Source organism: Megalobrama amblycephala, linkage group LG5 (genome assembly GCF_018812025.1).
Source record: "Megalobrama amblycephala isolate DHTTF-2021 linkage group LG5, ASM1881202v1, whole genome shotgun sequence".
NCBI lineage: Eukaryota > Metazoa > Chordata > Actinopteri > Cypriniformes > Xenocyprididae > Megalobrama > Megalobrama amblycephala.
Window position 1 is genome coordinate 16817113 of NC_063048.1, and position 14670 is coordinate 16831782.

General features: G+C 35.2%; 1 protein-coding gene and 1 pseudogene across 1 annotated transcript; both read right to left on the reverse strand.

The window, feature by feature from the left end:
- Positions 1-2252: 2252 nt before the first annotated feature.
- Positions 2253-6199, reverse strand: LOC125268154 (annotated as a pseudogene).
- A 542-nt stretch (positions 6200-6741) lies between these two features.
- il17a/f2 (interleukin 17a/f2) lies at positions 6742-8610 on the reverse strand. Its single transcript, XM_048190885.1, has 3 exons — positions 8143-8610; positions 7741-7904; positions 6742-7137 (listed from the first exon to the last, which is right to left on the reverse strand). The coding sequence occupies exons 1-3, from the start codon at positions 8173-8175 to the stop codon at positions 6915-6917; spliced, it is 420 nt and encodes a 139-aa protein (XP_048046842.1). The 5' UTR covers positions 8176-8610; the 3' UTR covers positions 6742-6914.
- Positions 8611-14670: the final 6060 nt, after the last annotated feature.

The window sequence follows — 14670 nt, forward strand, 5'->3', positions numbered from 1 at the left end:
CCCAAGTAATATTTACTTAGTATCTTGTCATCTAATGAACTAATGCAAAAAAAAAAAAAAATGACAAACGCAAGTAAAACTTACTCCACGAAGCCAGGCAATCTATGCGCATGCGCTCTTGGTCCTGAAGTAGCGCGCAGAGGAAGAGGAAAGCAACGGAAAATTTTCTTGAAGAATGATTTGATTTTTACACGGTAAGTTATAAAATATTTGTTTATTTAGTTATGTTTGCAGAAAAGTATAGAGCAATTAAAGGGATAGTTCACCCAAAAATGAAAATTTGATGTTTATCTGCTTACCCCCAGCGCATCCAAGATGTAGGTGACTTTGTTTCTTCAGTAGAACACAAATGATGATTTTTAACTCCAACCGCTGCCGTCTGTCAGTCGTATAATGGCAGTAGATGGGAACTTCATCTATAAGAGTAAATAAAGCTTGCTTAGACAAATCCAAATTAAACCCTGCGACTCGTGACGACACATTGATGTCCTAAGACACGAAACGATCGTTTTTTGTGAGAAACCGAACAGTATTTATATCATTTTTTACCTCTAATACACCACTATGTCCAACTCCGTTCATGACTCCTTTAGTGATGTCTGATCGCGCTCTGACAGCGGCAGTGATGTCTGACACTCATTGAAGTATATGCGCGAGACATCACTTCCGTTGTCAGAGCGCGATCAGACATCACTAAAGGAGTCATGAACGGAGTTGGACATAGTGGCGTTTTAGAGGTAAAAAATGATATAAATACTGTTCGGTTTCTCACACAAACCAATCGTTTCGTGTCTTAGGACATTAATGTGTCGTCACGAGCCGCAGGGTTTAATTTGGATTTGTCTAAGCAAGCTTTATTTACTCTTATAGATGAAGTTCCCATCTACTGCAATTATTGGACTGACAGACGGCAGCGGTTGGAGTTAAAAATCATCATTTGTGTTCTACTGAAGAAAAAATGTCATCTACATCTTGGATGCGCTGGGGGTAACGTTAAGCAGATAAACATCAAATTTTCATTTTTGGGTGAACTATCCCTTTAAGCTGTCTGCAGTCCTGGTGGTTAAAGAGTTGAGTTTGCTAAACAACCGATTAGCACAAACATCCATTATTAGCAAATGGCATCTGTGTCGAAAACAACTTGTATTTTACATGTAATCTACGGAGAAGTTTAAGGTACAGTGAAGTTTAAAATAAACTTTGCCGTACGAGAGTGGCAGAAGAGCGTGTTTATTCATCTGTGTGAGTAAATAATTGTGCCCTCACATGTTATCTGAATTAAAATACAAGTTTTCTAATGAGAAATTGGACATGTAATGTTTCAGCATCGGAAGTCAAATTTACGAACCCGGAATGATACCCGAGCCCTGAGAAGGGTGGGCCATTAACTTTTAACGTGACAGAGAAAACCACTAATACTCCATTAATCCACATCAACTACACTGCGTTGTCTTATCGATAAAATCGTTAAGCATTTGATGCATATTAATCAAGTAAAACAGATTATACTCCCTATTGGAGCTATACAATAGTGATACATTTTCTAGTGTATGTGTTCAGGCAGCCTTAAAGGTGCTACAAAGGATGTTTTGTTTTATACATTTTTGCATTACTTGAAACTGTCTTTACTAATTAATAAAAGACTATTTATTAGGTGCACTGAAAGGAATAATATCAATATATATCATCTGTGCCTGAGGTAGGGCCTTAAAAACATCAGCCAATTGTTTACGCGATCATCGCGTAAACGATTGGCCCTCTGGCTTGTCAATCACTGCCATTACGTTCCTTGTGAAAGACGTGCGCGGCTGCACGCTCCAGTAACTTTCCACACTCCACAGGTGCCGCATGCAATGTTTTTGTCAGGAGACAGGAGTAACAACTGCACATTGAGTTACCTGCGCTGAGTCCGACATAATGAATCCACTAACACAACACAGTGAATGCCGGTGGTAAACACTCGTGTTCCAATACTCATGCACGAGTTTTGGGAGGCGTTCCCTCGAAATGAGCTGTGAAGGAGGGGGGGTTGTTCTTACGGATGCGCTCATTTCAAAAACTCAGTAACAGTCTTTGGTTTCTTAGTCGACGAAAAGATCCTCTGTTGCACCTTTAAAGTGTGTGTTGTGTTTTAGTCTCCCCGACTTTACACTCCCACATTTGGTGTCAGGCAAAATTAATAAACAGGCAAAAATAATAAATAACATAAACAAGATTGTTCGGATTGTTTATCAAACTGCTCAAATCTTTATTTTGAAATTGCATCAGAACACAAGTTTTACTTTACAAGACAATATATAAATTTTTCAGTTAATTAAGTTAAAAAGTTAATAAGTTACTCAATAATTTACTTTAAAATACTGACCTTCAAATTTTCCTTCAGACAGGCAGTATATTGATGATCTTTAAAGAAAAACTCAACATTAACTGATTAACATGGCAGGAAATAATTGTTGTTCAGAACACAAACAGCTTGTTGTTGTAGGAGCCAAACTCGAAAACCTTTGATCCGCTGAAGAGATAGTTGAAACCTAAAAATGATCATGAAAGACAGAGTTAGATGGGATTTTATTTTAGATTTTCTCTTGTTACATTTTGTAAAACCCTCACCTTTGTACTGGAAGGCTGCGGTCACCTTCCCTGTCATTCCAGGGAAAACAACTTCCACCGGTTTAGGATAACCTTTCTCCATTCTACATTGTTCCTCATCATAACTGCACAAAATAAATTCTCGTTACTTGAAGATTCTTGAAAAAGATGACAAGGCTAACTCGTTCAGACTGATTTGCTGACCTATAAATCTGGCTTTCAACGAAAAACTGGATTTTGTGGCTGGTCTCATCGTAGAGGACTGCGTTGATTTTCTTCACTTTTCTTGGCAAACGGAACATCCTGAGTCTCTGGGGATAACCCTGTGCCACATCATAACCATAGAGAGCCCAGACCTTCTCTCCTGAGGTGTGACAACATATTCAAATTATTTGGGTTCTTTGGGGAACCCAAAATTGTTTTTCTATGGCATCGCTGTGAAAACTCACATTTGGAACTTCTTTTGGAAGAGTGTTTCAGTTTTTTATATTCATATGGTTTTTACCTTTGATAAGGAAGACTTTGTCCTACAATGGACTCTCAAATGCTGCATCGATATATTCTGGAATCTCAGGCAAGTTTTAATGAGATGTAGTTCAGCGATTGTGCTCAGGGGATAACTGCGACAGAAGAAGCTGCAAATAAAGACACCAGCGGGTCAGATCCGACTCGTCTTAAGTATCATAAGCATCATAACTATCATAAGCTCACATCGATATCAGAAAGCATTTCTGTTTCTGTTTACCTGTCCCTGAAGAACATAATCTCTCCGTGGAGCATGGTGACAGCGTCCAGGACCAGATTGGGATCACATGTGTTTGGGGTATTGGTGTGGGTTTTGTATCATCAGGGTTGACATGAGGGTTTTTTCCTGTTCGATAAAAAAAAAAAAAAAAAAAAAAAAAAAAAAAAAAAAATATATATATATATATATATATATATATATATATATATATATATATATATATATAGTACAGTCCAAAAGTTTGGAACCACTAAGATTTTTAATGTTTTTAAAAGAAGTTTCATCTGCTCACCAAGGCTACATTTATTTAATTAACAATACAGTAAAAACAGTAATATTGTGAAATATTATTACAATTTAAAAAAAACTGTTTTCTATTTGAATATATTTCACAAAGTAATTTATTCCTGTGATGGCAAAGCTGAATTTTCAGCATCATTACTCCAGTCTTCAGTGTCACATGATCCTTCAGAAATCATTCTAATATGCTGACCTGCTGCTCAAGAAACATTTAATGTGTACAATTGTACAAAATATTTGTGTACAATATTTTTTTTCAGGATTATTTGATGAATAGAAAGTTCAAAAGAACAGTGTTTATCTGAAATCTAATCTTTTGTAACATTATAAATGTCTTTACTGCCACTTTTGATTGATTTAATGCATCCTTGCTGAATAAAAGTATTCATTTCTTTAATTTCTTTTCAAAAAAATTAAAATAAAAATTCTTACTGACCCCAAACTTTTGAACGGTAGTGTATAATGCTACAGAAGCTTTGTATTTCAGATAAATGCTGTTCTTTTGAACTTTCTATTCATCAAGGAATCCCGAAAAAAAAAGTACACAACTGTTTTCAACATTGAAAATAATCATAAATGTTTCTTGAGCAGCAAATCAGCATATTAGAATGATTTCTGAAGGATCATGTGACACTGAAGACTGGAGTAACGATGCTGAAAATTCAGCTTTGCATCACAGGAATAAATTACTTTGTCAAATATATTTAAATAGTACACAGTTATTTTAAATTGTAATAATATTTCACAATATTACTGTTTTTTACTGTATTTTTAATTAAATAAATGTAGCCTTGGTGAGCAGACGAAACTTCTTTTAAAAACATTAAAAATCTTAGTGGTTCCAAACTTTTGGACTGTACTGTACATATATATATATATATATATATATATATATATATATATATATATATATATATATGAAATAACAATATATATACAATTATTGCTCATTATTTTCACATTTTTATATTTACTTGTGTTTCAGTATCAAAAATATATGCTTTTAAGTATAGTATTTTGTATAATTTCAAAGTTAAAATATTTTAAAAATCTTTAAAACAAAATAGACTTGTTTTGTGCTATATTAAAATTTGATTTCATAGATTCTGTCTTACTGCATTGGCAGACTTTTTCACTTGTTTCTAATCTGTTTTATATTCAAAAAGAAGTAAAGAAACCTACCAGTACAAAAAGACAAAATCTCACACAACAAACACATTCTCTGAAAACAAGTCTTAATAGTACATTTATCTTGCTTCAATTATTTTTTAGATATTTGAACTGGAAAATAAGACAAAACTGTTCTATAACTCTTAAGAGATTTCAGTGAAGTGACAGTAAAATTTGTATACATCTTTCATTTACTCTATATCCACATCATTTTTAGGTGTTTTCTACAAAAATCCCACTTTTTCTCATGTATCATCTTTACTATCATCTTGTTAATGATTAGTTTAAAAAACTGACCTCCAGCAACAAAGGAGATCATGATGTCAGCTGTGCCGCTGTAGATACGGGTGAATCTCAGAGGAGTGACATCTGCCCACACTTGCAGGGCCTTTTTGATGGAATCATCCACCTCTGCTAATGACATGTCAGGAGTGTAGTTCTCAATCCTGGCAAAAAAGACAGCAAAATAAATGTTCCAAGTCCTTTTTAATGGTTTTGTGTTAAACGAGTGTTAGCAGGTCTTACCTGTAGGTCAGATCATGTTTTTTCCACTTGTAGTCCCCTGCAAAAGTGGAGTACGCCGCAATATCTGGAACTCCGCAGCGGGACTTCTTCATCACCTCCAGCGTCTCTTCATTCAGCTTGCCTGTTACTGTGAGTCCAAAAAACTGCTGCATCTCTTTTAACCTCAAACTCATGGCACTGGAGCGTCTTTCAGTGTCAGAAGAGGTCTGCTTTGGTAGGCCATATAATCTATTCAGGTAATTCTGAAAAAAAAAACAATCAAAGTTAGTTTGCAAACTGTATCTTATAGAGATGCCAAACTAGTTAACAGTACATTAAGTGTGCAAATTACCTTAGCAATGTAACCAGAAACCACCAAAGTGATAAGAACGCACAGCTTGTAGTAGCTCTCCATGTTGCTTCTCCTTCAAGAAACTAATGCTGTCTGTGTTTTGCTCCTCTCTTAGATACTCTACAAAGGGAATAGTTGTGCAATAAGAGATTGAGTCACATATTGCGCCGTCGCACAGAAAAGGAAATCAGGGAATCGTATATTTCCAAACACAGACATGATTAACGTGGCAGGAAATAATTGTTGTTCAGAACACGGAACAGCTTGTTGTTGTAGGAGCCAAACTCGAAAACCTTTGATCCGCTGAAGAGATAGTTGAAATGATCATGAAAGACAGAGTTAGATGGGATTTTATTTTAGATTTTCTCACGTTACATTTTGTAAAAACCCTCACCTTTGTACTGGAAGGCTGCGGTCACCTTCCCTGTCATTCTGTTTCTGTTTACCTGTCCTTGAAGAACATAATCTCTCCGCGGAGCATGGTGACAGTGTCCACCAGAATCTTTTGTATTGAATCAGAGGTTCGGAGCACCAAAGTCACGTGATTTCAGCAGTTTGGCAGTTTGACGCAAAAGATTCATAATGCTCTGAAGCTTCATGAAGCAGTGTTTTGAAATCGGCCATCACTATATAAGTCGTTATTTTGTTGTTTTGGCACACCAAAAATATTCTCGTCACTTTATAATATTAATATTGAACCACTGTACTCACATGAACTGATTTAGATGTGTTTTTAGTACATTAATGGATCTTGAGAGAGGAAATGTCATTGCTGGCTATGGAGGCCTCACTGAGCCATCAGATTTCAACAAAAATATCTTAATTTGTGTTCTGAAGATGAACGAAGGTCTTATGGGTGTGGAACAACATGAGGGTGAGTAATAAATGACAGAATTTTAATTTGTGGGTGAACTAACCCTTTAAAAACCCTGCGTTTAGATCCGTGCCTCAGCCTGCTTTCTACAGACATTACAAACGGTTTGGTTACGAAGGGTACACAAATAAGGATCAGTGATAGATTGATATTTTATGATTCATATGTTTAATTGTTGATTAGTCAAATACATACAACAACTATCAATGTGTTTAAATATTTTATTAGTAGTTAAATGAATACATGTAAAAAAAAAAAATAATAAAAAAAAAGCTCAGGAACTGTTTTGTCTACTAAATAAATTAAAATCTGTTAAAATGCCTCAGCTTCATTGGAACAAATAAATACGTTCATTCTAACATGGAAACATGCTTGTCATTTTAGGAAGTTTTGGCCCAGACACATGTACAGCCCACTATTACTCTCTCAAAAGTTGTCCTGAAGCACTTCTTGTCCTTCGAATCCTGTTTCAGAACCAGGATGTCCTGATATATGGGTAGAGAGTTCAGTCTCTCATCCACGCCAGTAGGAAGGGTGCAATATTCTGATTTGCACTGGGCTTCATAGATGACCTGTGGTATTCTGTCTTGTGAAATCTTTGGTCTAAAACAGAGAAAACAAGGTGGTTATTTTCACTGAGACAAAACCCACAGACCTAACCAAGACCTGCTTTACTCGATGTTTCACGTTGACGTCACATGGCTTGCTGTACCTTAAAATGATTTCATTTGATGTAGCATAGTTGCTATGAGAGCTAGCTAAACATTAACCTCCCAAACATGGAAATAAATATTATGCTATGTGTATGCTATGAATTGCTAATTATTTTCATTGACATTTAGTTACCCCGCTGGAAAATAAAACAATTCAACAGCTAATTTCTTCTAGCCTGGTCATAGCTGGTTTAGCAGGCTAGTTTTAGAGAGGTTTGACCACTTCTTCAGGCTGGGAGACCAGTCGACCAACCAGATAAAATCAATTGAACACCAGCTAGGCCAGGCTGGGAGACAAGATCGACCCACTTATACCAGCTACATCCAGCTTAAACCAGCTACGACCAGTCAAACAGTTTATGCTGGTTTTAGCTGTTTTCTCAACAGGGTAAATGGAGATGTACATCATTCTGTTACATTAAATCTTTGTCCTTTTTGATTTACTTATGAATTTGTTGAAAGTATCATTTGTTTCTGTCACTTTGCAACTCACATCCAGGTCCATGCAGACAGTGAGCGGGTGTGGATGTTGCCATTTCCCTCCATGTCCTCTGAATGAGAGCCATAGAAGTCATCGGAAATTATCAAACCAGTGTCACACATATGTTTCTCCCTTTGTTTGGCAAACGTGAGGCTCGCCAGCGCACAGAGTAAAACCTGAGAGAAAGATCGTTATCTGTTACATTTCATTCAAATTCATCCATGACAATTTGGAAAAGGCTCAAACCATTTCTGAGTTTAGGCCTCTTTTTGTCACAATTACATTTAACTTAATCTGAAAAGTTTTAAGAGGAATCTTTAGTGAAGCAAACAATGTAATCAAGCCAATAGTGTTAGCATTATGCTAGCTAATAGAGTTACGCTAAATATCTATGCTTTTTTTCGGTCATCTCACCATGTATTTAGCGTTGAAGAAGCCCAGAAACATCTTTAATGCCCTCTTCTAATTCTCTTCTGCAGTGAAAATGTTTCTAGTTCAACTCATCTATTTATGCAATGCTTGATCGTGATTGCATAGATAATAAGGCCTACCTCTGACCTCGATTCGTTCATCAGATCAATTGATAGGTGAGGGGTGCTTTGTTTAGACCTACATTTCCCCACTCATTGCCAGTAATCTGGCCTACGGACTAAAGATCAGTCTATGTTGACAAGGTTGCATATCCATTTCACCGAATTTTGGTTGGAAAAAAATGATGTATCATAAAAATCAGGCTTTTGGGGTGAGTTATCAAGATTTTGGATTCTATTATTTTTAGTCATGTTTCGGAAACTCTATTTGGTCATATCTAATCTACGTTTTACTCATGGAGAATTATTGGGAAATTTTTATTAAACACCTTGCAGAGTTAATGGGAAAAATGTTTTCCTTGCATTGTAAAAAAGAATTGTTGGTTTAACTTTAAAAAATAAGGTACCTGGTTGCCTTAAAGTTTGAGTTCATTGAAATTAAAAATTGGAGTTAATACAATGAAGGGGATTGATTTAATCAAGAGAAATTCAAAATATTATGTTACCTGAACCACATTATCTAAGTTGATTTGACAAGAAAAAATGTTGTGATAACAAATCATGAAAATAATTTTTTACAGTGTGTGATTGCCACTTTTTTTTATCAGTTCAATACTCTTGAATGTAGAATAATTTTTTTTATCGGTGAAGTTTTTCATTCAAAATGGCACTAAAACAAAAGATTCTATATAGAACCATAAAAGGTTCTGTCAGGTGCTTACAAAACCTTCATGGTTTGGGATAATTTTATGGATTTAGTTTTAATTAATTCATTTTGTTTTAAGCCATTTTTAATTTTAAATAAATATTATGAATTAAAGAGACATATTTTATCACTAAAAAAAAAAAATGAAGTGCAACCATTTAAGACATTTCTTCTGATACAGAACTTTTTTGGCATAAAGCATTTTTTAATTGGAGTCAAGAACTCTAGAGTTCTAAAAAAAAAAAATATGAGTGTATAATGTGTTGTACAATTTAATGAAGAAATCATTGTTATGAAGGCTTTCTTTTGGATGAATGACAATTTTTCTTGATGGATATATGACTGAAAAGTCTGTCAAATAAACCTCTAACAGATAGACTTTCATATTTGTAACAAAAATGTTACCATATGTTGTTTTTTTTCAATGCTCATGCATTTCCTGCTTTCTAATGTATTGATGCAAGACAGCTTAACCACAGAAAATGGTCTTCTAAGACCACCTTTGTGAACCAGCTGTGCTAGAGAGACCTTATCGGTTGACATCTTAGTTTACTGACATGTCTATCATATGGTTTATGCTGTCTACAAAATGAAACCCTTTTTTTTGGAGGGGGTGGGGGAAGGGGTGATATAATTGTAGGCTGTAAATCGAATGTTACGTCATTGTAAATCATTACTTTTACTCACCTTACCTGACTCTCATTTGATTTAGATCAGTACCTGTTTGAACAATGCAGAGATCTATGCATGAATGAATGTGCCAGGCTAACTGTACATTCTTTGTAACTTAAACAAACATTTCTAATTGTATGAATAAGCAGAAAACAAATGAAGCAGTGCACTGTTTATCAATTACATGTCAAATATCAATAACGAAAGTTGATTATCAATAGTGATGGATCATCATTAAACCATTTGCCATCTCATGAGTCTTTCGGGAAATTCCGTCGTACCGAAAGCAAATTGTTACATCACACTCATTCTTACACAGATGCTGTGGTGGCTGGTATACTGATGTACGGGAGATCATCCTAGCATCAAAGTGAGAAGTGTTCTTGATAGATTGCTTTCACTGATACAGTGTCTGTGTGGTGAGAGAAACAGCATCTACAGTGCAAACTATACGCCCTATTTTCACCACCCACATAACCGTTTACATCTGGTTGCAAACACAGCTCCTTTTTTGGTCAGTATTCTGAATTCAGTTTATTCTTCTTTTATTATCTATCATTTTATTACGTATAATAAGTTTATTTGGAAAAATATGTCTTAAAACCAACATTTATAGAAGAAAAAAAAATCTTTTAAGGATAATTAAGTAACTAATCAAAAAACAAACAACAATTAAAGCTGCAAGGACCTTCGCACCCATGCCACCACCACCCAGTGGCTTTAGGAAAACAGAGAACGGTGTGCAATATGCATTTAAGTATATAAATATAGGAGCTACCAGCTGGTATGACTATAACAAAATTTTGGCATGTAGATGTCTTCAGGCCATGGCACGTATCAAAAGTTTGAGGCAGATTGGACATTGTATGCTTGAGTTACAACGACTTCCTGTTTCATGAAAATAATAGCATGCTTTAGCACTCAGCTAAGTGTTGCTAGCATGATTTAGAATGTTTGTAGCATGTTTAGCACTCAGCTAAGTGTTGCTAGCATGATTTAGAATGTTTGTAGCATGTTTAGCACTCAGCTAAGTGTTGCTAGCATGATTTAGAATGTTTGTAGCATGTTTAGCACTCAATTGCATATTTTAGTATGTTGCTAGTAGTGCATCACAGTGGTAAACACATCACTTCTTGTTGCCAGTGGGTGGCGCTATTACTATTACTGAATATTGCCTTGTAGATGTGCTCAGGGCAGGACTCTTCTCAAACATGTGAAGTTTGGAGTAGATTGGACAATGTTTGCCTTAGGAACAACTTCCTGTTTCGTGGCGTTAATCGCAAACATTAGCACTTAGCCAAGTGTTTCTAGCATGTTTGGTACATCGTGGCATATTTAAATGTGTTTCTGGGAGGGGTTTACAGTGTAAGGCATGCCATTTCCTCTTGCCGTCAGGTGGCGCTATGACTAACTGAATATTTGCATGTAGATGTCTTCAGGTCAGGACTCTAATAAAACGTGAAGTTTTGGACAGATTTGACATAGTATGCCTGAGTTACAACAGCTTCCTCTTTCATGGCGAAACATCAGACTTTGTCAGGCTACCGCGGACACGCACTTCAGCGAAAACTCAAGATCTTTGCAATTTATCATCAGATTAGACTGAGCAAATATGATGTTTATCTGATAAATCTCTAGGAGGAGTTTGTTAAAGTACGTCTGGAAATTGCAAAAACTGCAAAAATGTTGCAGAGAAAATTCAAAATATCTCACTTCCTGTTGGGTTTTCAGATTCTGCTCCCATGCAGGGGCTTTTTTGTAGGTATTGGGCTGTTAGATGTGTGTACTGAATTTCATACCTGTACGTGAAATGTAGCACGAAGGGCGCTTAATTGAATTTGTGTTATTGAGCTATTTTGCCGCACCTACTTCTGAAACCCTTATCAGATGTAAATTTTTACCACTTCTGCACGTGTGCAAAGTTTCATGAGCACGTTTAGGCCCTCAAAAAATGCGATTCATTTTGGAGAAGAATAATAATACTGAACATTCAAATAGGGTCCTCACACCATTGGTGCTCGGGCACTAATGATAAAGCAACATTTGGCAAAGTTTCCAACTAGTCGGTATGTTTTGTCCATTAATCATGTGTGCCCTGTGGCTAAACCTGGAGTTATGTCACAGTTATGCCATCTTCTTTGATGTGGCGGCTCCCAGTGCGGGAACCCTCTGTGTGTAGGTTTTTTTTTTTTTTGCTTACTTTCAAGCTGACTGATGACATACCATTCGCACAGCAACGGAAGCTACTCAGCAAATCACTGACCTCATTTTGCCATTTTGATTTAGAAAGGAAAATATAGCATCCTGTAATGAAGATCTTTTATGACACTATCAGTTGGCCCAGGATTGTGTAATTTCACCACAATAAAATATATTATTTGATTTCATCATCATTTGATTTAGGAAAAAAATAAAACCATGAGCGTAACCACCATGACGACAAATGAGAATATAACAAATTGCTCTTGAAAAAAAAAAAAAAAAAAAAAGCCTTAGATCTGTTTATGCAATTTAGTTGAACTTAATCACTGTTCAGGTCAAAGAAATATGAAACTTTAAGTTCACCCACATTTAACTGAAATAATGACCAAGAAAATATATAATTAATTCACACTTTTTGTGATTAATCGTTTGTCAGTTGATCTGAGTGTATGTAAAAATAAGAAAGAAAAAAAAAAATCTGCCAGTGTGGTTTTAACTTGTTTAAAACATAAACTCACTTAATTTTGATCAATCTTTCAGTAAACAAGACTTAATATCCAAAGTCATTTTGCTTCTCAAGTAAATGTATCTTGATTTAAAGGGATAGTTCAGCCAAAATGAAAATTCTGTCATCATTTACTCACCCTCAAGATGTTTCAATCCTGTATGAATTTCTTTCTTCTGCTGAACACAAAATAAGATATTTTGAATACAGTTGATGGTAGTCATTGACTTCCATATGGAAAAAAATACAATGGAAGTCAAATATCTTCTTCTTTATTTAGCAGAAGAAAGAAAAAGGTTACACTTTATTTTGATGGTCCCCTTTAGACATTCTGTTGCACCTACTAACTAGTCCTACTAACCAACTAACTAGTCTAGGCTATTAGTAGATGGGTAGGGTTAGGGTTGGTAGAATAAGTTGACATGTACTTGCAAAGTTACTTGTAGTCAGTAGAATGTCTGTTGGAGAGCATCAAAATAAAGTGTCAGCAGATATTAAGCAGACAATCTACTAAATACTCTAATGAGAGTTAGTTGACATGTTACTTGCATATATAGTCAACAGAATGTCTAATAGGGGACCATCAAAATAAAATGTTACCAGAAAATCATACCTTCGTTCATCTTCGGAACACAAATTAAGATATTTTCGATAAAATCCGATGGCTCAGTGAGGCTTGCATCATTTCCTTTTTCAGATGCCCAGAAAGCTACTAAAGACATATTTAAAACAGTTCATGTGACTACAGTGGTTCAACCTTAATATTATAAAGTGACAAGAATATGTTTTGTGTGCCAAAAAAACAAAATAGCGACTTTATTCAACAATATCTAGTGATGGGCGATTTCAAAACACTGCTTCATGAAGCTTTGAATCAGTGGTTGAGAGTGTGTATCAAACTGACAAAGTCATGTGAACCATTGAAAGTTCGAAACACTTATGATGTAACAAAGTCTCGTTTACTGAAATCACATGATTTAGGCGCTCTGAACCACTGATTCGAAACAAAAGATTTGTAAAGCTTCAAAGCTTCACCTAGCAGTGTTTTGAAATCGGCCATCACTAGATATTGTTGAATAAAGTTATTTTGGTTTTTTTTGGCACACAAAAAGTATTCTCGTCGCTTCATAACATTAAGGTTGAACCACTGTAGTCACATGTTTTAAATATGTCTTTAGTGGCTTTCTGGGCATCTGAAAGTGTTAATTGTCTTGCTGTCACTGATTTTATCAAAAATATCTTAATTTGTGTTCCGAAGAAGAAAGAAAGTCTTACGGGTTTGGAACGACATGAGGGTGAGTGATTAATGACTGAATTTTCATTTTTGGGTGAACTAACCCTTTAAGAACTTTTAGATATTTGAATTGGAAAACAAGACAAAAATATTAAGAAAATCCTTTTTTTTTTTTTTTTTTTTGCATGTGTAATATTCATTATAACTAGTAGTGACACTAATTAGGTTATTAATAATATGAATACTAATAGAAATTAAATATAAATGCCTTCAATAGTAAAAATCCACAGTAGGAATGCTGAAATAATCTTACAACTGATGAAACTGTGAAAATGAAGTAACCAATATGTTGCGTGGAAACTGTGATTCAGCTCTTTTGAAGTGTCTTTTGTGGGTCACTACGAAAACCCCAATTCCTGGACGTAAAGTAACTGAAATCCTTTTCATGAGTATGAAAGTAGGAGATTCCTAGACATTTTGAAACTCCAAGAAGTAGGTCAGAGGCCTGCGTCACATATCCAACGGTCCTTTAGGGTTTATGAACATACAGAAATATTTTTTAAAGGGATAGTTCATCCAAAAATTAAAATTCTTTTATGTCATTTCAAACCTGTATGACCTTTTTTCTTTTGTGGAACAATATTGTTTGGACCCCACCGTTTTTCAAAATACCTTCTTGTGTTCCCGTTTGAAATAAATTCATACAGTTTTGAAACATCATGACTGAATTTTTCCTTTAAGTTAAGTATTTTAAAGGGTTAGCTCACCCAAAAAGGAAAGTTCTGTCATTAATTACTCACCCTCATATTGTTCCACACCTGTAAGACCTTCATTCATCTTCAGAACACAAATTAAGATATTGTTGATAAAATCCGATGGCTCAGTGAGGCCTATATCTCCAGCAAGACAATTAACACTTTCAGATGCCCAGAAAGCTACTAAAGACATGTTTAAAACAGTTAATGTGACTACAGTGGTTCAACCTTAATGTTATGAAGTGACGAGAATACTTTTTGTGTGCCAAAAAACAAAAACAAAATAGCAACTTTATTCAAAAATATCTAGTGATGGGCGATTTCAAAACACTGCTTCA

Coding starts and splice junctions, on each gene's coding strand:
- il17a/f2 (XM_048190885.1), bottom strand. CDS start 8,175: ATGTTTCTGGGCTTCTTCAACGCTAAATACATG. Junction 7,905..8,142: donor TCTTCAACGCTAAATACATG/GTGAGATGACCG, acceptor TCTTTCTCTCAG/GTTTTACTCTGTGCGCTGGC. Junction 7,138..7,740: donor CTGTCTGCATGGACCTGGAT/GTGAGTTGCAAA, acceptor TCTCTGTTTTAG/ACCAAAGATTTCACAAGACA.